Source organism: Eretmochelys imbricata, chromosome 15 (assembly GCF_965152235.1).
Source record: "Eretmochelys imbricata isolate rEreImb1 chromosome 15, rEreImb1.hap1, whole genome shotgun sequence".
NCBI classification, from domain to species: domain Eukaryota; kingdom Metazoa; phylum Chordata; order Testudines; family Cheloniidae; genus Eretmochelys; species Eretmochelys imbricata.
The window spans coordinates 28,231,692-28,254,092 of record NC_135586.1 but is presented as its reverse complement, the minus strand read 5'-3'; the positions used below and the strand labels follow the sequence as shown (position 1 = coordinate 28,254,092).

Genomic DNA, 22,401 nt, shown 5'->3' with positions numbered 1-22,401 from the left:
TGGAGCAGAGTGGGGCCTTGGGGAAGGGGTGGAGTGGGAGTGAGGCCTGCAGCAGGGCAGGGGTCGAGCACCCCTGGGGAAATGAGGAAGCTGACGCCTGCCCTTTTAGTCATTATGTTGGTATGATGATGTCTGAAGAGATTAACAAGAACAAGGTACAGTAAAGTGCAAGTTACTAGATATTATCACGTGTCATCCTAGATAAACGATGAGACTGAACTGGAGGCCTTGTGTGCCGAAATTGCATCCCAGCATCTAGCGACAGAGAGCCCTGATTGTCCTAACAAACCATGCTGTAAGTTCACCTACCTGAGCATGACCGGCGAAGAGCTGGAGCTGTGTCCTAGAGGCAGGCACATTCCCGTAATGTGAGTAACACCATTATTGGGAGGATGTTTCATGAGGGTAAATGCGATGGCTTTTCAACCCTCAGCTAAATAGTGCTGTGACATGGTGAAAGCGAGGGTGCTGGGAATACCCGGTACCTTTGACTGGCAGGAGCTGGGAACCTCCAGCATACTGCTGTTCATCTGTAAATAATGGAGGGCTGAGCATGACAGCACAGTGACCGCTTCCTAGTAGTCATCACTGCATGCTGCTCTCACAGCTAGGAAAGCGAGGGGCGTGTCCCAGGATCCACAGGTGCTGCTGCATGTGCGGTTAAATTGGGAACAGTAGATGGCATCAGAATGAAAGTGACCAGAAGCCCATGCCCAGGAAATGGGATTGCAGATTGTAATGGGGAGTAAGACTTTTCCTCTCAGACTCCTTTCTTTCTAAATCCCTTATGTCAGCTGGGAGAATAAGGACATGTATGCAACAGCAATCCGGAATCTGAGGCTGCATGAACTGCAGAATCCTGACTGCATGACGGCTGTGCGTGCTGGACTAGGATCGATTATACCCCTGCAGCTTCTAACAACACTGACTCCTCTAGAAATGGAGCTAAGGACGTGTGGGCTACCTTACATTAACCTGGAGTTCCTAAAGGTATGTTGGGCTGAAGTCCCTTTGGAACATGCATGTCTAAAGTTAGGGTAATGAATTGGTAAGCACCTTCTGGCATAGTTGCTTCTGTTTCAAGAAGAGCTACAATTCTGTTTTTCAGGCAGGGATTAAACTTGTTTAAAATCAATATTTAAATTATCAAACTCTAAAAATGTCCACGTCCCCAAACCCTATTCAATACCTGCCTCTTTACTAAGATTAAATTAGCTGTTTAAAATTTCATAACAGGATATAGCAGGATAATTTCTGCAAACATGTACTTTTTCAGAATTACTCAACATTGGCCTGTAAGTACATTAATATTAGTACTACAGACAATGCACCACAAAGAGGGGTTGTTTTTTGGCTTACGTTATCAAACATCTTTAACCCGTTGTATTAAAATATTGTGCGAAGATGTGTTTGCCTTGCAACAGCAGCAGCCTTGAACTGGTATAGCACAGTGTGCAAAAACCCAGCCTGGATGCAGTTTAGAAAGGGTCTGTGTAAAGGTCAGTCTGTTATAGAAGCAGTTGGGGTAGAATGATAGATACTGGAATTCTATCTCACTGCACACAAAGCAACAATTTGAATTAATCGATTTCTAGTGGAACTTGTACTGGTAAAACTGATTGGTTAGGATACCCTGCTGTGATCGATTTCCATTATCACTGATGCAAGACTTGAAAAGGAGAGTAATACACATCATATTCTTCATCTGTATGTAATTTCACTGTCCTTCCCCTTCCCTCTGTTAGGCGCACACCATGTACCAGGTGGGGCTGATGGAAACAGACCAACATATTGAATTTTTCTGGGGTGCATTAGAAATGTTTACTCAGGAAGAACTCTGCAAATTCATAAAGTTTGCCTGCAACCAGGAACGAATCCCCTTTACGTGTCCATGCAAAGATGGAGGACCAGATACTGCACATGTCCCACCTTATCCCATGAAAATTGCACCCCCAGATGGAGCTGCAGGTATGTTGTCTACTGCACATTTGTATAAATAAAATCAGCCTCTCTTACCTTGTGACCTTCTGTAGATTTGAAATCCTTATTGCCTTTTAAAACTTCCTTTGTCTGACAGGTTCAGGGCTTGTCTGTGCAGTGGAGTAAAGTGCACTAACGTGATATGGAGTGCTGTTTAACTTAGTGCACACCAGCAGGGTCTGCACGTACCAGTTAACACACACGTTAGTGTATTTTAGAAATCACACCCCCGTAGTGCACATTACCCCACTGTGTAGACAAGGCTGCAGAAGAAAGCACAATGCAGTTAGGAAATGGTTGTACCTATGATGAGAGAATGTGGCTGTTCTTAAGCCATGCCCTAATAAGGTGCTTCAAGCAAAAATAAATCTTCTAAAGACTCCGAATATCTGCCCTTTGGCCATCTATGCAGAGGCGGGGACTGTGGTGGAATTTCGTGATGTGGCTCCTGCAGAGCAGAATATCTTCTATGCTTTTAAAGTGACGATACTGTAGGCCCAGTGTCGGCCCCACCAAACTTAACCGTATAAATTCCATTGGGCTTTTTGGTGGGTCTCCTGAACCTAGAATTTACAGGATTCTATTACTTTGATGTGCATTAATATCAACAGCGAGAAGATTACATCCTTGGAAAAGAAACTTCACTAGAATGTCAAAGTGCACAGGCTGTTAACAAGTCTTCATGTGGTTCCTTTACAGGTTCCCCAGATTCTCGGTACATCCGTGTTGAAACGTGTATGTTCATGATAAAGCTTCCTCAATATTCCTCTCTGGATATAATGCTAGAAAAGCTCCGGTATGCTGTTCACTACAGAGAGGATCCACTTAGCGGCTGAGCTGGGCAAGACCAAGACCAGGGACGCTTTTGGGAGGCTTGTTTCATGACTGCTCTGTTGGAAACCCTGTGATTCACCTGAAAATGCCTCCAGGGACACTACATAAAGAATTGGAGACTAATTTATTTTCTGAACTTTTGTTCACATTACAGTAATTATTGGAAGACTTACGTTTTGTATTTGTAGATTTTTGTGGTGGACTGGTTATTTTGCTGCCTTGTTTGTGGAATGTTTGTAGGATAGTTTAGTACAGACCGGTTTGATGTGTGTAATTTAATTTTAAAAGACCTTTGAACATGTACACTTCTAATTTTGTAATTTAAAATTGTGTTGCCCATGCAAACACAACAAACTTGGCTATTCTGAGGTTAAGAGCTCAGATCTAAATGATTAGAGCTCATTCTCCCTCTAAAACATTTTTGAGTACAAAAATAGAATTACTTTTAAAAAGATCACTTCACATTTTCCATAAAATCAGAACAAAATACCTCTCATATGAAAGCTGGGAGAGTTCGTTTTCTGTACTTGATACACTGAACTTCCAGCACATACACACTTCGGTTTTGTAACAGAAAATATGCTTCCAAATTACATGTGTTTACATATCCTGAAATGTTCTTGATTATTTAAATCCAAATCAAACACATTGGTAACTACCACAGTAAATATCAGTGTTTTATTTTCAAACTTTTCTCTTCAGAGTTGGATAGCTGAAAAACCCCGAACAGTGAAGAACCATGATACAGTTAGATCCTAATCAAGACATTCCTGGATTGAAACTAAACCTACTAACAAAAATTTCTTCACTGATCTTTGACTTTTAAATAGTGGAAGGAACAGAGTGGGTTCTCTCTAAAATACCATGTTCAGAATATTAACCAGTAAGTGATTAAAGCACCTTTGATTTGTTTTATGTACTCAAAAATGATTTCTCTAAAATGAAGCAAATTATCCTAAAAATGTGACACCCCCTAGCAGGGGGACAAAGACACAAAGTTGCTGAATTGAAGCTGTAGCTTCTATTTTATATAGAAGGATAATGGTGGCATACAGGGAGGTGACCATTCTGTATGTTAAACTGTTGTATGTTCTGGAATGAGTTCTGCAGCGGTAAAACGCACCACATCGATCTTCCTTCACTAATGCACTCAAGCGGTGCCCTCTGTTGGGTGTATTTAAAGTGCGGGAGCACTTTGCAAACCATTTAGAACTGCACTCATATGAAAACCCTATTTGTGCTCAAAAACCGAAGAGAACACGGACATTACTGCTGTACGACTTGGCTCAGCACTATCTGTAAGTTAAGTGCCAGTACTGAGCTGCAGATTAGTCATTTTCCTGCTGGTGCACATCTAGCCACATGAAGGTCTGGTATTACGTGTCTCTTTAGGAGAGAGATATACACTAATTGTTTGGCTGGTCAGTTGTAATGGGAATTGAAAAGCTGTATTTTTTTGTATATTATTGTGAATATTGGGAATTATTATGCGTGTGGTATGTTTGGAGAGCAGGATGTGTGAGAACAGATTAAAAGCCACTAAGTGTGTATGTGTGTGGTGTTCTGAGAGCGAATGGAAAGGGGTGTGTGTGTGTAACAGCTGAAGTAGTAGTAGGTGGCATACAATGGCTCCAAATCCTGTTGTTAGGAGAATTGTCACCATTCTATAGCATTCCCCTCCCCCTCTCCTCTGAGAAACATGTAGGAATAATATATACTCTTGAATCTTGTCCACTTTCTGGTAGAAGCATAGATATAGATGAAATCATTCCAAGTAAGGCAAACATATGTAAAGTTTACCAAGACCAGAGGAAAACTAAGCACGATATGTTGCTTGAAATGCTTTATTCCCATCCAAAAAGTGCATTCTCAAACAGATGCTGAGCAAGGGGAACATGAAGAATGTCATCTGAGTTTCATAGCAGAACTACTGTTGCTGACAATTAAATGCTTTGGTTTTCTTTCTGGTGGTTTGAATAGTATTTTTGTACTGTTTAAGTATCTCCTTTCAAACCCCTAACAACTTGAGTGGACTCAAAATTCAGTGAAATACCTCACTGGTAGGGGTTTGAGGACTTTAGTATGCCAATCCTTTCCAATGATAGGATTACAGCTGTGAGTAAGATAACTGCTGCTAATGTTTCTGCTTCTCCTTCCAGAAAGCACATGTGAGTAAAGCATATCACATCTTGGCCCTGAAATGTGTGCTGTAAAGTTACTTGATATATATTATTTATTATAGTTATTTATGGTTGCATTTAACAAACTTTTAGTCAATGCTGTTTACACCCTGCTGTGTAAATGAAGCTTCTTACTACAGGAAAAATGTGTCAACAATAAATAACCTTCATCTACTTTTGACTGATTTGAAAAATGGTGTGATCCCTTAGTAGGAAGAACAGGTTAAAGGAATGAAGTGCTACTGTGGCTTTAGTGACAGTGGCCTGGAACTAAAGCTTTTCTAAGCCTGGTTATTTCCTTGTGCTCAGTCTCTGTAGTCAGCCTGTCTTTCTAAGCAAACCTTGCTGTGTGATTTTTATTTTACTTAGATACTCATTCAGAATGTAAAATTATACAGAGCAGTGGAAAACAGTCAGGTATTTATTCTAGTACCTGCAAGGTGTCCATCTTGGTACTGTACACAGCATTACTGAGTCTTAACATCCATCTTTAGATGTATTTTGTGTCCTTATTACTTGAGGCTGGATATAGAAAACCTGACCTTGAAGTTGCATTTTCTGAGAGAATTAAAACTACTAGAAATTCTTCTTTAAACCCTACTTTTATGGGCTAATAGTCTTCATATTTCTTTGCAGCAGAGCTATAAGTCCAGACACTCTTGAACAGGACAAATGAAGTGCATCTCCTGCAGAGAAAACCCACTTGACAGTTCAGCAGTTGTAGTTAATTTATTCCATGCTTTCACCCTACAATTTCCCCATGAATAAGGTATCCAATTAAACATCATCATCTAGAGAACAAGAGAGGTGTAGCCATAGTATCCTGCCCCAGGAACTACCCTTGCCTCTTCTGTTTAATAAATGCTTACTAGGAATAGAAGCATCCTTAGCATCTTTATTTGTAAACAGATGTTAGTTCTGGTCTGCTTCTGGCTTTAGTTAGATTGCTTGCTGCTGGCAGAAGCAACTTCCTTGGTATTAAGTATGTCATGTGACTTTTCTAAGGAAAAACCTTTGACAGTGCTCCCTCCCTGACCAAGCCCTCCTTATCAGTACCATCTGCCACTGTAACCCAGGCCCCAGGAATAACATTGAATGGCACCAGTACAGACTTGTCCCCAGGACAAGTTTCTGCCTGACAAGCCCCTGTGTGGACAATGGTGCCTTGCACTGAAAGTCCTGCAGCAACAGCTGCCACAGGGGATGTTATTGAGGGATAAGCTGGTCTGCTGTACATTCCACCCAAACGTTTGGCTGTGAAGCAGTTACAGCAGGGGGCTTGTCTGTACAGCAACGTTTAGCACCAGTTCCCCATTCCCATTACTGAAATACAACTGCTAACTGCTTTAAGGAAGCAGGCTTCCCTGCAAACATGTGGCTACTTTTACTTTTTACAACTTGTATTCATTCTTTAACAATTCCTTATCTGAGATGTGCCTATAAACTAATTTTCCATTTTAGAACACTTAAGTTAAGGTTTAGATTTATTAGGAACTGGGGAAACTTTTGGGAAAGGGGGAGCCTATAGAGGAAGTACAGGTGCCACCTAAATCAAAATGGAACCAGATTGCTGGCACTTAAAATCAAAAAGGTTATTGAGCAGTTTTTAAAAAAAGGGCTGGGGGAAAGCTAACGGGAGGATCTATTAATGGAGATTCTCTATGCCCTAGTAAGGAAGAGGGTGGAAGATAAAATATTTCATAGAACTGGAAGGAACCTTGAGAGGTCATCTAGTCCAGTCCCCTGCACTCATGGCAGGACTAAGTATTATCTAAACCATTCCTGACAAGTGTTTGGAGATTTTTAAGAGCATGTTAGACAATGCTGGAGGTTCCACAACTTCCCTAGGCAATTTATTCCAGTGCTTAACTACCCTAACAGTTAGGAAGTTTTTTCCTAATATCCCACCTAAACCTCCCTTGCAGCAATTTAGTATAGTATATCAAGATTGACTGGGTACAGATCACCTCAAGATGGGAGGCAGAGAAAGTTTGACACCTTAAATGACTGCTTCTTGGAGCAGCTACTCCTGGAACCCACCAGAGGAGAGGTAATTCTTGATTTAGTCCTAAGTGGAGCACAGGATCAGGTCCAAGAGGTGCATATAGCTGGACCGCTTGGTAATAGTGACCATAATATAATTAAACATCCCTGTTGCTACAGTGTTGGGCTGCTGTGGTTTTCCCTGCATTTAATTTCAGGGGGACTACACAAAAATGAGGAAGTTAGTGAAACAAAAGGTACAGCACAAAAAGTGAAATCCCTGCAAGCTACATGGAAACTTTTTAAAGACACCCTAATAGAGGCTCAACTCAAATGTATACCCAAAATTAGAAAAACAGTATGAGAACCAAAAAAAAGTTTCCCTGTGGCTAAACAGAGCCCAACTGTCTACACTGCAATTAAAAACAGCCCCCTTTGCCCAAGCCCCAGTCAGCTGGCATGGGCCAATTGCAGTGTAGATGTGCCCTCAGAGCCCAGATAGTATGCCACAATCAGTTATGGCTAAACTGAAGAATAAGCTGGAAATTTTGAAGCCAAAGATGGCTGATGGGGAGAAAAAAAAATTAAGTTTCTCCCCAGAAGAGTAGTTTTCCAACCCATTCTGCTCAGCATAATTTTCAGTCAGTCACTTTCTAGTGTCTGCCTAGATTTTGTTTCAGTTTACAGAACAAAAGACAGATCGGTAGATACAAATTTTATTACAAGGAATTTAAAAAGTAAGGGCTCCAGTACAGCAAAAGAGCAGTTTTGAGAGAATGGAAGCCCTGTGGGACTGAAACTCTCGCACTGTGGATCACAATCCCTCTGTAGATGCCTTTAGGAATACTGGGCACTTCTGGTATTTAATAGACTTTTAGATAGGAAGACAGAACCACCATAAGTTACAATATGTACGACTTTCCCCACCTGATTCCCAAGCCAGGTCTGACCAGATAGAAGGCTTAGGGAAAAGTCTTGACTTCAGAAATAGATAGTTAATGCAGAATTATTGCCAACAGCAGCAAGCTAAATGGCTGAAGTGGGAATAGATTTAAAGCCAAGCCACTGAACTTATCCCCTGATCCCAAACCTCAGTGAAGATAATCATTAAGATTAACTGTTCATTACAGAGAAGTATGTTCTGCAACCCACCACTGAGGAGTCTGACTCTGAACAAGTTAAACAAGTACTGAACTCTACAGTAACTTACTATGGCAGGTTCTTCATCCAGAATAGTTCTGGCTGATTGTTTTGGGTTTAACAGGGTTGCTGCTCAGACATCTATTCATTTACTTCAATGACGAAGCAATGGATTACTTCTGCTGCACACTGCTGAGCCAAAGCCTAGCACATTAAAAGGAAACCCCTCTCAAAACAGAAACAAGCAGATGAGATAAAAACAGATTGGGCCTCTGAGTACTGACTGACTTAGGATAATGCCAGTTTGGACCACCCAAATAGCAGCAATATAAAATTTACACTTCGACATTTCTGTACAGCAGCTATAGTATGCATTACTCCCACAAACTTTTAAAAAAACCAAACAATTATAGAAAATCACTGCCTAAAAAATTTAAAATTAATAGAAAGTCCCCATTGATGGTGGCAATATAGCAAGTACTTGCGCTGGGATAAATAAGTACTATAGTGCATAGTAAGAGAGCTTCAAGTGCTAAATATGCGCTTCATAAAGGATAGATTATTCTTCCTCAAGATGGCCAGACTCTGGTTTCTGGGATTTTGCCTGTGTAAGGAGGAAACAGTAAGTGAAACATACATGTCATTTTAAAACAGACAAGTTGAATCACAACAAGCTCTGTCTGCCTCACTCAGGCTTGATCAAGGAGCAAAGGACAGCACACCAAGTCCTATAAGGAAGTAGGATAGTTCAAACTCCTGCAAACACCAAGCAATCGTATATTAGCAGAAAAGGTGGCTCCTCGCCAATCCAGATGAGATTGAGGACAACAGGCAGTCAGCAGTGAGTCACTAGCAACTACCTGTGTTGCATGTTAGAGTTCCACAGGGAGTCAAGCTCATGCTTGATGCTGTCTGCTCAAAAGACAGTAGTAAAAATAAACTAAACGTTTTAGTCAGCCACTGAAATGCAGAAGAGAAGCCATCCAGTATAGGGAAAGAGCTCTGAAAAACTTACCTTTGTGCTCCTGTTTCTGAAATTGACAGGAACATTTGCAGTCCTAGGACTCCTGCCTGCTTCGTTTCTCACACTGCAGAGGAGAGAAGTTGACACCATTAGACGAAGCACCTACAAATTCAATCCTCTTACAGGAACTGGTTTAAGGAGGGGGAAGGAGAAGAGCACAGTCCTTCTGAGAAATGAAGAGTTCCATCATAAACCCCCAAAACTCTCACCCTTGGCCTGTATCCCAAACTGCTGAATCTTGGGATCAGAGAACAAGGTCTCTCACTATTTCACCTTTGGGTACTTTGATACTAAACATGCAGAATTCACAGAGCTTTTGGCCATACATACTGGAGGCTGGACCCAATAGCAAGGGAAGTAGGTGTTAAAGACAGAACTATTTCTAACCAGTGGCATCCCAATAGCAAGAATGCTACTGAAATATTAGAAAAAAAAACATTTCCACACAACAAGATTAGACTCCATTTCCATGAAAAAGGAGAGTGCATGTAAAAGATCTACCCAAATACATAGGGTACTATCAAATTCAGTCCATTTTAGTCAATTTCACAGTCATCAGATTTTAAAGAATTGTAGATTTCATGGTTTCAGCTATTTGAATCTGAAGTGTCATGTGGTGTTGGGTGTTGTTGGGGGGTGGGGGAGGGTTGTGGTGCAGCTACCCTTCCTTGTGTTGCTGCTGGAGGGGCGCTGCCTTCAGAACGGGACGCCAGCTCAACAGCTACTGCTCTCCGGCAGCCGAGCTCTGAAGGCAGCAAAACCATGACCTCCCTAAAATAAAAACTTGTAACCCCCCCGCAAATCCCTTTGAGACAGGACCCCCAATTTGGGAAACGCTAGTCATGAAAAAAGTCATGGACAGGTCATCGGCAGTGAACAAAAATTCATGGCCCATGACCCGTCCAGGATTTGTACTATTTACCCTGACTACATTTTTTTTTTTGGGGGGGGGGGGGAAGGGGGGAGAGGGGCACAGCCCAGGGGTGCCACAGGTGCTTGGGGGAGGGGTTGTAGAGCTGGCAGGCTCCCTAGGCAGCTCCCTGAAAGTAGTGACATGTCCCTCCCTCAGCTCGTAGCTCCCCACACTGCCCCTGCCCCAAGCACCAGCCTTAAAGTATGCAAAAGACCAGATTTCATTGGGGTGGGGGGGGAAGATACAAGATTTCATGGTCTGTGATGCATTTTTCATGGCCATGAATTTGGTAGAGCCCTAGAAATAGGTGCCATAAAAACAGTTTCCTAGAAAATCTGTTTTCCTCTTAAACTCATTACTTACTACAAACCCAAAAAGACACCAGCTAGTCAAATTGAGTGCAGCCTAACCCAGCCATAGGCAAAATGTACACGGATCTGTGGTGGGGTGATGAGAGGGCCAGTGGACGCAGAATTCTCCTCCTCCTGCCAAGTTTTGATGTCTGCACTAGCAGAAACACTGAAGCACTTCCTCACCATAGCAGAGCTAGATCAGAATGGACTCATTGTCCATTCATAAAGATGCACCCCCAGGAATCACTTAGAGATAAACATTCTCTTTACACCACCACCACGCTGAGCGGAGAAGCTACCTTGGTCGTGTTGGAGACACCCTTGGGAAACTAGGCACGTAGCTTTCAGGGTGGAAGTTTTGAGTGGATCGCACAACTGGCCTGGGGCCTGTTCCAGATTCAGCTGTGCCTCTGCTTCTCAGTCTTCCGTCATTACCGTCTAAGTTGCTGGACTTCCCTTTTTGAATCAGAGCATCATTAGCTCTTGCGGCACTAAGAGAGGTTAGTGGTACGCTTCTGGCAACTGCCAGGTTGCTTAGTGATTGGCTCCCTCGTTCAGCCTGGGCAACACTCTGCTGCCTGAAGTCTTCTAGATACAGAGGTGAAATTTCCCCTAAAGGAAAGTCAGATAAAATAAAGCATACTAGGAACGGCAATGAAATAACGGATCAAAGCAAGGGGCATGGATCAGAACAAGAGGCAAAAAAACCAAACACCTTGATAAAAGCGTCTGGATTTCAAAGCTATAGCCTACATTTTTAATGCAATACCATAGAATCTGTGAAAACCGACCTGCACCACAGAAATATTGGCTTCACTGACTAGTACAATTCCCCCATGATGGGGAACACACATTCTAAGCAGCTTTGGAGAACTTCAGTATGGTACCGTGATTGCGTTTAGGTCAGTGCTGTAGTGCTTTTTAAAAAGCAGAGTTTTGTCCACGAAGGACGTTAGGACAAAAAAGTTACACATTTTACCAGCTTCGCATGGACGTCAGATGCCAGTTATGGGCATCCTGTTCATTGAGGGAAGCTAGTATAAAAAGTTGCTTTACTTGCATTTTAAAACTAGCTTATGGACAAAGTCACTACCTTCCATAACATTGTTAAATTTATATACTAACTTCAACCAACACTGGATGACCCCATACACAAGTTAAGTAAACTAGTCCATTTCCTTTGGGCAATTTAAGATAATACATATGCTATGGAGTTTCTATTCTGTGATTTATTGGGTTTTTTAAATTTAGTAAACATTCATGACGGATCAGCTTCTACCCTCTCATACCCACGTATGATTTCTATTGTCACTTAAACCTCTCTGCATGCAACTAACTACATAATTTGACCCTAAGAGTGCAATAAAAAAAAATGAGGCAAGAAATTGAAAGTTCACCCCAACATTCGTTTCCCCACAACTGCAATAATTATGGATGGAGCTAGCAACATATGCAGACTATAATCAGACTTGTCAGGTTCCACTCTTGCCGCACAGGGTTTAGTAATTTCAAGTTTCTCTTTGGTTTTTGTTTGTGTTGGGCTCCATGTTTATGATTTAGTAGCATTTTTAATGTATGTTGCAAGTTATGCCATGCAAACCAGAACAATGGTATAAGGGTGGAGTTAGGACATTCTAGTCCTTATCTAGATTAAATATGCCTTCTTGTTCTGTTTTGCAGTTGGAGGAAATGATCTTAAAAGCATGAATAGAAAGACGCACAGGCTGGAAATCTGTACTTTGCCAATACCTTGATGCCGGATGCGTCTTCTAAATTCTGGCGATTCTGCTCTCTCCAAGTTGTCTTTGGGAGGCAACAGTTGCGAGGATGCCAATCCCTCCCCTGGGCTGGCAGTGGCTGGGCGTAAGTCACACTGGTCCTAGTGCAAGAGAGATTTTGATTGTTTCTGGACACTTAGAGAACACCTAATTCCTGTGAAAGCTTTGAAGGGTACATCTTCCCTCAAATGCCAAGGGGAAGTAAGGATTTGTTTTGAGAAAAGAATGAGACACTGGCTTGATAACAGCATACTCACATCTTCACTTCTAGGTCACCTGTTCAAGTCCAGCCCAGAAATCGTAACTAGTGGATATGTCACCTATGCAAGATGGAGCTGATGACCTCAGTCTACTTCCTGTAGTAGAAGTCACCACACCATAATTGTGGTCATTCTTTATGTCCAGTCAATGCTTAGCCAGTCATCCTTAGAGATGATCCCTCCAAGCCAAGCTGGAGCATGTGAGCAGGCAATCTGCATTGCCGCTAGTGTGACAATGAAACCTTGCACCCACCCCGTCAGCAGGAAAGTCAGAAGAAATATTGTGACCCTGATATCAGTGTAGCTTAAAAAGCCAAGTGAGAAATATCTTCAAGTGCTATACCTGCCCCAGAGCATTCATGCTAGTTCCCCCTCAGTTTTACAATCTTTTTTTTAAAATAGATATAGTTTCTCTCCCTCTGTTGCTATGTGAAAGGCCTTCACTAAAGAAGGGAAACTGACTGCACTAAGTGCTGTCAAATGCACAAACTGAGAACAGAATGTATTTGCCATCTTTCAGTTATACATATTAGGGATTATCTGTAGCACAAGAAGTTTAAAAACAAAAAAGGAGGATTTCAAATAGAAGGATGTCCCTTTTAAATTTGATAGCCACAGGCTAAGATTACTGTAAGAAAGTTGTACGTGACAGCGGCTCAGTCCCAGGCACTCAAGACACTCTGAAGGAGCCCCAAACAGCATACTATGATCAGACATAAAAAGGAACTTTATCCAAATGCTCTTCTACTTTCAAAAGGCAAAAATCAACCTGATGTGGAAAGCCATAGCCATCAACTATGATCCAAGATGCACTGAAGCTCCCCCTACTATGAAACACATGCTATAAAACAAAGAGGTAAGCTATGGAAGTTTATCAAATTAACTTTGAAAGACTACTACCAAGGTCAAGGGGGTAAAATTACAACTTCTCTGTTCCTAGAAAAAATAATGCATAACTGATCTACACAGGGACTAGGGCATTTTAACAGCTCCCCCTGCCATTGTTTTGCATGGCACAATTTTCATCATACTTGAAGACACTACAAAACCATCCCATTTGGATCTTGGTTCATGCATTTCTCAGTTCACTTCAATTCCTTTCAATATTCTCCCTTCTTTATCACTAGAGACGTCGCCATTACCTTCTGTCTCCCAGGATTGTAATCTGTATGTGGGAATGAGGAAGCAGAAGATACAAAGACTGCAGGTTTGGTCTCCTCTTCTCTTACCTTCCCCTTGTTCCTCCTCAGTTTCACACTTTGCAGGTTAGGTTACCCCTTCTGGTTGGGTCCATTCCACCTGCAGGGTAACTGGCCACTCAGCCCAGCCTTACATCTATCAGGGCCCTCAGATCTGCCTGCCCCCAACTCCTGCTCTATGCTTGATCTTGTCTGTGTTAAACTAAGCTCTTCACAGTGGAGACTATGTCTTATTCCATGAAGATGACGTTGTGTGTATTTGTGGCACTATTGAAATATATAGTTATAGGAAGACATTTCATCCCTTCGTACTGATGGCAGTGGCCTTTCTTCAACAGATTGCCAGAGTGAATTAGCGTTCCTAGTGTCTCTCTCTCACACACACACACACACAATACTGGTCTCCCCTCCAGATTTAAACAAGCTGAAGCCATGCTGCAGCAGTGTTGGCAGACTCTTGTGCTAAGTAACAGAACAACTCTCATATAAACGTTGCGATACATTTACTAGGCAGGTTTTCACTTTAAAAAAAAAGAGAAGAGGAAGGTTTAAATAAGTTTGCAAAATATATCCTTTGTGTCACACCTCTGACAGTTTACCGTTCATCAGATCTGAACATGCTGTGACAGGAAAGTTTGCAACAGTGTCGGATTATGGCAAAATGTCATCTCTTTGGCAGCTTTTCACTGAACAGTAGTTAAATCCAAATACATCATGAAGTCGGAAAAAAGTCAGCCAACAGTATCTGAATTTAGGTCAGACTCTAGTCTCAGATGACCTGTGTGCATGCCATCTTCCCTTTCAAGAAGTTCTGCATCAGAGAATTGAATCTGTTCATTCATGTGCATTAAATTCAACAGGTGCATGAGCAAGAGGCCAAGATAAAGGAAGTGTAAGTCAATTAAAATGTTATGAGTTCAGGTTTGGATAGGGAAATAAAATAGGTCTCTAGTGAATACTTCAGAAGAGCCTAATGGGAGAAAGATTCAAGAACTTAGACATTATGGTTCTTTCTGCAGAATTATTCGCCCTCACTCTTAGAGATGGAAGATGGTCATGCAGAGGAAGGTGTTATAGCGAAGGAGTGAGAAGGTGGCAGTCAGGAGCTTCTAAAATGTGAGGATTTATGCTGTATTGCTTGAATGCTGTTTGCTTAGACTCCATTATTTGGGAAAAAAATATTTCCACAACTGTTCCTTTAACATGAGCCCCAGTATGCTCCAACATCTTGGGGTACAGATCACAACCCCTGTGTTGAGAGGGGACAGATTCAAATGACAATTGTGAATCCCTGGCATCTGCAATCCCACTTGCAGCCTCTGAGCATTACCACGATTTCAAATATTTACTATTAAGGAGTCAGATTTGCTAGGTCTTGTCAAATTCCATCCTACAAATAGCATTTGTACCTGGTGGTGGAAGAGTATTTCCTCTTCTAACTGAATGCCACAGAATTCACATGGAATGATAATGCTCCCTTCGGTCTGTACAGCGTTTTGCTGCAGTGGATATGTAGATCTGCTGCTGTGCAGTTGGTCTAAGAAATCTTTAGCATGTCTATTGTATTCCTGTTGTTGACTTGGGGAGGAACCTCTTTTACTGAACGAAGCAAAGGCGCTTGCTGGATTACAGCCTGTCTGTTATGTGGGCAACATTGGAAAGAAGGTATTAGTTATACTTACAAAGTCTTCATGTGCCAAGTAATATTTGAACACTGACAATACTACTGCCATTTCACAGAGTAAAACAGATCCACCCTCTATTTCCAGTACATACTCTTAGTATTATAATCACCCAAAATTGTATTCCACTTCAGATATCCAGTTAATGGGACAATAAGGTTAAAAGTAAGTTGCTATGCATGGTGAAATTCAAAAACTAACATCAGTAGTTAACTTATTTTTCACAATGTATGTGGTTTATTACTGGCATTTCACTTAGCATGAACAAGAATGTTAAATTTGTTTCTAGTGCTAATCCAAGGAACAGCACAGTGAACATTTTGATGAAAGTTTTGTATTAAACTAAAAATACTATTAAGACATTTCTACTGAATATTAGGCTTTGTAAGGTTCTATGCAGACAGTGTCCTGTAAGCATTGTTGGAGTTTGTTCCCACTATGCTAAACTGCTCCAACAAAATTCAGTTTCTAAATAGAAATTGTACTCAAAAGTGCTAGCATCCATTTCAGTAAGCCTCCTGCATATACACCTATAAAATGGGGATAATGATGCTTACCTTCTTTGTAAAGAAGGCCTTTTAAATTGACTGACAAAAAGCACTTTAAGAGCTAAACATTATTGTTATAGAATTCAGAAATACCAAACCTGATGGAGAATCAGGTCTTCTTCAGGGTAGAGTGCCTCACAAAATTCACATGGCAACATGATCTCATCATCTGTGAGGTAAGTAAAAGGATTAAACCACCTACCATAAAAAGGGGTAACAATCAGACTAACCAACCTGTCTTCAGAATTTCTAGTCCATGGGATCATTCTGTTCTGCACCACAGAGGAGGGATTATAGCAAGTCTCAGGGCAGTAGTCACTCTTTCACATTTATGAGTTTTACAAGGGGGGGGAGGGAGAGAGAAGTCACTTTTTTCCTAAAAAGTTTGAAAAAGATATATTTTTTTGGCCTCAAAACCTCAGTTCCTTGGTCCAATACAAAAAAAAAAGAAAAAAAAAAGAAGAAGAAAACTCTTGTTATCTGCCTACCTATGCATATTACATCTTACACACAAAATTTCTTTTAAAAATAATCTGGCACTCGCATAATACAGGAGAGTTCCTCTTTAACATATTTAATCTTAAATGTAACGTCACCTACTCTGTTACATCTCACTACAAGCAGGAATAAGAGGTTTTTTGTTTTATTTTTAAAAGACATGGCAGAACCACAGCAAGTTGAATCTGAGTATACAGTTTTCAAAAAAAGTCACTTTTACCTTCCCATATTAATATGCTGAACTCCTCTTGTCCATTTAAAATCTTTTTGGTAAGAAAGGAACTTTGGGATAGATAGATAGCAATATCAAATTTCACTAGTTAACAAATCTTGAGACTATGGTCTATGAAGTTAAATGTTACTATTTTAACAGCCAGTACAGTCAAAATGTAGGGAGCTGAAGATATAGTTCCAGAAAGGAAGGAAAGACTCCAAGAACAGGAAAGGCACATTCACAGAGAATTTCTACATCAGATGCAGGAGATATCTAAAGCAGTTTAGAAAGTCTCAACGTGCTACTGTTCTGGTACTGAAAGTCAGAATATCTCCAAGGAGCTAGTCCTGAGAGTCCCCCTGATCATCAACAAAATCAATTTTGGGGTTTGTTTGTTTTGTTCTTTGTTTAAGAAAAGCTTTTTTAAAAACTTACTTTTTAGCTGATCCGAAGTGTTAATAGATGAAAGGTCATGGGAGAAAGTATCTGATTTGTTTATTTCATTAAGATGCTCAGATGGCTTGGACTCTTTGGAGTCGAAGTTCTTCCAGAAGTCACTGTGAATTTCAGCTGCAATATTGTGGGGATTATTCTCACGTTGCAGGCTAAGGGCTAACATATAGTCCAAATTGGAATTCTGTTCTCCATACAGAGAGGACTCCGTGTTTTTATTCCTCTCCAGCTGTTCCAGCTCATCCTCTTAAAGAAATATCAGAAGCTATAAGTATCAACTGCATAGTTTAACAATAATTATGATTTTAAGAACAGACTAAGTAAATAAAACAGAAGTTTTCATATATGCAAATGAGGGCAGAAATGGGCCCCCAAACACAGCCCTCTTGTTTTAAAAGAGATAGTCAAAACCTCAGAAAGACACTGTGACTTATATTTTGGGATGAATTAAGGGAAGCGAATCCTTGCCCTTTCCTGTATTTTTCCCCCGTCTAGCCTGAGAGGAGGAGAACTTTGTTTCCTATACTAGCCATACAATTCTTAAATTTAAACAACTTGCTAAAGGACATCATGTTTTTTCCATCCCTTGCAATCTTTAAATCACAAACACACACACACACACACACACACACACACACCTACCTAAGAAATAAGCTCTAGTTCAACCAGAAGTTGTAAGCTTGATGCAGGAACTACTGGAAGAGATTCTATGACATGTATGATTCAGGAGGTCACAGTAGTTCAACATGGTTCCTTCTAGTCATAAAGATCTATGAACCTGTAACAAGTCTTATGTTTTCAGTCCATCACTGAGAAAAGTCCGTTTGCCTACTGATGCAAGCATCTGACTCAGATGCAGGTTAGTGGAATTATGGCCAAACGAAGTGAAGCCTCTAAACATGTCAGGAAGGAGTATTCAGATTCTAAATGCCTGCAATGACATTTACATGCTCTGATCTCTTGACCCACATGAAGATTTCAGCACACTGAAATCAGTGGGGTTCTAAACAATAGGATTTATTTTGTAAGTTAGTATGGCAATTTGATACAGATGCATTTAGCCAAGTATTACAAGACTGAACAATTTTGTAATCCCACAGTATGTTTAGTAAAAACACATGGAAACTGCGAAAACTTTTCTACACCTCTGTGGTGTGAGAATTCCTTGAGCGACTCACTTTTTTAAAAAAAACAAAACAAAAACCTTGGTTTTTTTTAATATACAAGATATGGCTGAATCACAACTTTAGAGACCTATATTTAAATTGTACATCTCTTTTAAAAGGCACATTTCTTTACACCATTTTTAAACTCAGCTTTCTTAGTTTCTCATTAAATGAAGATACAGGTGCTCAGTAAGATAAGGATTTTACTTTAAACATGCTTTAGCAACACATCTGTGTTGGAAGACTCTACCCAACAAAACCATGTATTTACAAAGTACAGGACGCTTCCAGGTGAGTGAGTGTGAGTTAGATAGGAGAGGCTGTTCTGAAAAACCGTTCAGCACTGACATTGTATTCATTCAACATTCATTGTAACCATTCAACATTCAGTCATTAACTCCCAGGCAATGCACATGCCAAGGCTGTTATTGCTCTTAGACAAGCTGAATATGAGAAAATTAAAAAAAAAAAAAGCATTTGATCTTTTTATGGGTGATGTACACAACTGTTGAAATTACAAGACATTTCTATGCAATTAATACCTTGTGCATTAGTCAGTGTTTAAATCAACTCAATATTCCATTCAGACAAATAGCAATTTTATGATTAAAAGCTTGCATATCTGCTTAACCTATGAAATTAAACCTGGATTCTAATAAAAAATATCCAGTTCAATTAAATTCATAATCCTATAGCGAAATCAGACAAACCAAAACACTCGGAAGGAGCTGCCAGATTTGTTTTTTTTATTATTTTATTGTTGTTCAAATCCATCATTGCTGCTCTTCAAGTCTCGTGACTCTCCATGGTTCAAGACAAGAATCTTCCGTTTTTAATCTATATCTTCCAAAGGGCTTCATTCAGTTTAACCAGAGGATCCAAATAATACTCATTTGCTAAAGCACAACAGTTCCTCAATGAATCACTACACAATTCTCTCTTTGAATATGAATTCTTACCACTTCTTCAGGATTCACACATTGCTATTTCATAAACCACCTTAGCTCATAAGCTCCAATGAGAATAACTGCAAGATAAGGTCCAAATCTTTCCCCTATCTGTTCAAAAGCAACACAGTAACCAGTATCTCCTGCAAAGAAAAACCTATTTCAGGGACCCAAGACAGACCAGCTGCCCCATTATCTGTTGACATTCTCTTCCACCGGTGTTAAGGGTAAAAACAAAAAGTAACTGCATCATGACCAGGGAGACAGGTCTCTTCGCACTAGTCCAGCTCACTCTCACAACCACATTTCTGCATCCAGTCTAGGAGACCCAGAAGTACAAATCATCTCAGCTCACTGCCAAAGAACTCATTTGAGCTCATTATATTACGGTAGTCCAAAAGCTCATAGTTCGTGTGGTTGATCATCGTTGCACCTATTTTGGGGAACTAGTGTGCACAGAGGTCTTTGGAAACGTTTTAGACCCATGAACTGTGCTGGGGTAGCCCACTGCCTAAAGATGGGGTAAGAAAGAATTACAAGTTCACCCATTTCCACCCTAACTGACTATGTCCCAACCATCAGAATTGCATGCCAGCTTCACTCTTTCCAACTGGCAGGTCTTGGAATGAAGTAAGGTTTTAACACTGGAAGCTCTTTATCAAGTTCCTGTTCTGAACATGGGATGTAGCTGTTATTTTTTCCACAAGGGCCATCGCAAAATATTGAAAGCACAGATGGGCAACTTCCATGTTGGCCAAAGGTTGACAAGTGTTCCATCTTTACCTCTTCTGTAATCCAGCCTGTAGCTTTTCCTGGGTGTCCTGGAAAAGTTGCTCTCTGGAAACTGGACTGGAATTTTGGTATTCCCTTACTGCTTAAGAATGTAAGAATGGTTATACTGGGTTAGATCAATGGTCCACCTAGCCCAGTAACCTGGTCTTCTGACAGTGGCCGGTGCCAGGTGCTTCAGAGGGAACAAACAGAACAGAGCAATCTATCAAGTGATCCATCCCCTGTTGTCCAGTCCCAGCTTCTGGCAACTTCCTTCAAGTACTGGTTACACGCAGTAAAAAGTTGCTCTTCAAGAGTCTTTGTCTGCCTTCTCCACGTTTTTTGGTGAAGAGCTTGTGGGTTGCTGCTTGGAGGAGGTGTCCCATCTTGGTCTTCCTCCTCCATGGGGCTGCTGCTCCTCCTCCCTCTTGGTTGCTCTGCAGCTCCCCAGACATTAAGCAGCTACTGCTGCTTCCTACCTGACCAACAAAATCACTAAGGGCAGCGAAGAGAGATCCAGGCAGCAGCTCCACAGCACCCTGCTGCTCATCATGGTGGCAGCTGTTCCTGCTCAACAGCTCCAGCACACCCCCTCCCAGATGCCATCTACTCCCCCAGCACAGAAAGCTTGTCAGAAGCCCAGTACTACATCACACTGCAGCCCAAGAAAGACTGAACTCCTCCATGCTGCCAGTTAGAAAATTAAATTGGTATTCAATCTGAACTCTCCATATGATCCAGAATTTTTATTTTTTTTTTTTTGGCACTGAAATCTACGTAAGAGGAGGAGGGAATTCAGTTCCTTCCAAAATGTTCAGTATTAAGCAGCCCAATTCTAGAGGGTCTCTTTCCAATTTGGAAATTAAGTCATTTATCGTCTCAGTTTTATAAACTAAATCTGATTAGTTATTTCACAAGCAGGTCAATCTTAAAGCAAAAGGCCATCCATTCAGTCTTCAGCAATGCTACATACTTTGAATACCTCTGAACATAAAGCAAAGCATGTGTTCATGGAAAGAGATATGATCTTAGGCATAAAGAGAGATATGACCTTAGGCATGGTGATTTGGGAGATTAGAACCTTAGGTGGAAAGAGAAGAGGCATTTATATCACCTATGTCCACATAGGCTGTTGCTGCAAAAATGCTCATCATCAAATATGAAAAACTGCAGAAACATTTTAACTAACCTTTAAGACAATCACAGAAGAGTTTGACTGCAAAATAAAATGGATAGAATTTGAATGGATGCAAGCCAAATTCTGTTTCTAGATAAGAGATTCATTCTAGTAATTAATATTAGTAAGCTACTTGTATCCTACCACCAGATATTTCAGAAGTCGTCTACTCAATCGTTTTGCATCACTGAAGTTCTATTCTGTAGTAAAAAACTAAGCATTCATATGTGAACTCTAGCCACACTTCATTAGAGGTTTTCTAATTATCTGACATTTCTACACAGTGCACAGGTATGGAGCTTTCACTCCACTTAGTTACATAATTTTAAATTAAAGGTAAAAATAAAAAAAGTTATGAATGTATAATTATTGCCCTTGTCCACACTTTACCTTGGTTCGGATCTCTCTGCATTGCTGATGCATTTCTTCTGTTAATATTCTTAGAAGCCTGATCGCCTCCAAAAGTGCTATAAAATCGGCCTTCCAGTGGCTCGGACATCCTCTGCAGAGGCCCAGCATAGCTGCCTGAACTCAGAAGATTTCTGATGCTTTGAAAGGTACACAGATTTGCAGCCTCATCTTTATAGTTATAACGTGACATTGCTTGGCTAACTCTTCTTTCTTCCACCTCCTTGCCACAAACTTCAGGATGCTCTTTCAGATCTTTCACCATTATGTTGCGACCGCACTCACTACATGTTTCAGTCCTAGTGCCACAGTAATCCTCGTGGTCCTGAAGTCTATTGAATGCAAGCTCTATCTCACAATGCTGGCAAATTGCAGGACGCAGAGGGCATGCTGATGCCTAAAACAGAAAATTGAATAATTCTTGATATATGCACAGTCTTATAGTTATGCTATGTTTACTTACGGACCAAAAAGTACCCAGTTCACTGTGTTATTACAGAAAGATGCATTCCAAATTGCTTTAGGAGATTAATTGGGTCTTCAACTAGAAGCCAACCAGCTCATAAAAGAAGTAGTAAATTACTATTTAAGACAGGGAGTACAAACTCCTGAGTAGTTATACACAGTATGTCTCCAGTGTATTTTACATAGGAAAAAGGAAGCATGTATTTACGAGACATCATACTTCAACATAACATCCCTAAAAACTAATCTGAACGCTCAAAGTGGATTTTTTTGGTTGTGTTTTAGATGTAACTGTCCTGATCCCCACTGTTCATATTGCTTCATTAATAGTTATAGTACATGAAGTGCTTTGAGTAAGTTACTACAACAGGAAATCAGAGGATCAAAACAGCATGCTTTAAAATAAACCACTTGATCCAACTCCCTTC

General features: G+C 40.7%; 2 protein-coding genes and 1 pseudogene across 8 annotated transcripts in view; 1 reads left to right on the top strand and 2 right to left on the bottom strand.

The window, feature by feature from the left end:
- The window catches only part of HECTD4 (HECT domain E3 ubiquitin protein ligase 4), a 127,452-nt gene extending 122,674 nt beyond the window's left edge, over positions 1 to 4,778 (top strand). For all 3 annotated transcript variants that reach the window (XM_077835284.1, XM_077835283.1, XM_077835285.1), the window contains exons 73-76: positions 202 to 368; positions 795 to 990; positions 1,746 to 1,968; positions 2,680 to 4,778. In XM_077835284.1, coding sequence (XP_077691410.1) covers positions 202 to 368; positions 795 to 990; positions 1,746 to 1,968; positions 2,680 to 2,816 — 723 coding nt within the window. In that variant the 3' untranslated portion in view covers positions 2,817 to 4,778. The remainder of the gene's footprint in view (positions 1 to 201; positions 369 to 794; positions 991 to 1,745; positions 1,969 to 2,679) is intronic.
- The window catches only part of TRAFD1 (TRAF-type zinc finger domain containing 1), a 39,362-nt gene continuing 21,603 nt past the window's right edge, over positions 4,643 to 22,401 (bottom strand). For 3 of the 5 annotated variants that reach the window (XM_077835289.1, XM_077835287.1, XM_077835288.1), the window contains exons 5-11: positions 21,491 to 21,905; positions 17,022 to 17,285; positions 15,973 to 16,043; positions 15,054 to 15,281; positions 12,157 to 12,286; positions 10,707 to 11,019; positions 7,680 to 9,205 (exon numbers count right to left, since the gene is read on the bottom strand). In XM_077835289.1, the coding sequence (XP_077691415.1) occupies positions 9,067 to 9,205; positions 10,707 to 11,019; positions 12,157 to 12,286; positions 15,054 to 15,281; positions 15,973 to 16,043; positions 17,022 to 17,285; positions 21,491 to 21,905 (1,560 nt within the window). In that variant the 3' untranslated portion in view covers positions 7,680 to 9,066. Of the gene's footprint in view, positions 5,681 to 7,679; positions 9,206 to 10,706; positions 11,020 to 12,156; positions 12,287 to 15,053; positions 15,282 to 15,972; positions 16,044 to 17,021; positions 17,286 to 21,490; positions 21,906 to 22,401 lie in introns of those variants that run through there. The other 2 variants (XM_077835291.1, XM_077835290.1) reach the window with 2 other exon arrangements.
- On the bottom strand, positions 17,659 to 20,328 carry LOC144275788 (N-acyl-phosphatidylethanolamine-hydrolyzing phospholipase D pseudogene; annotated as a pseudogene).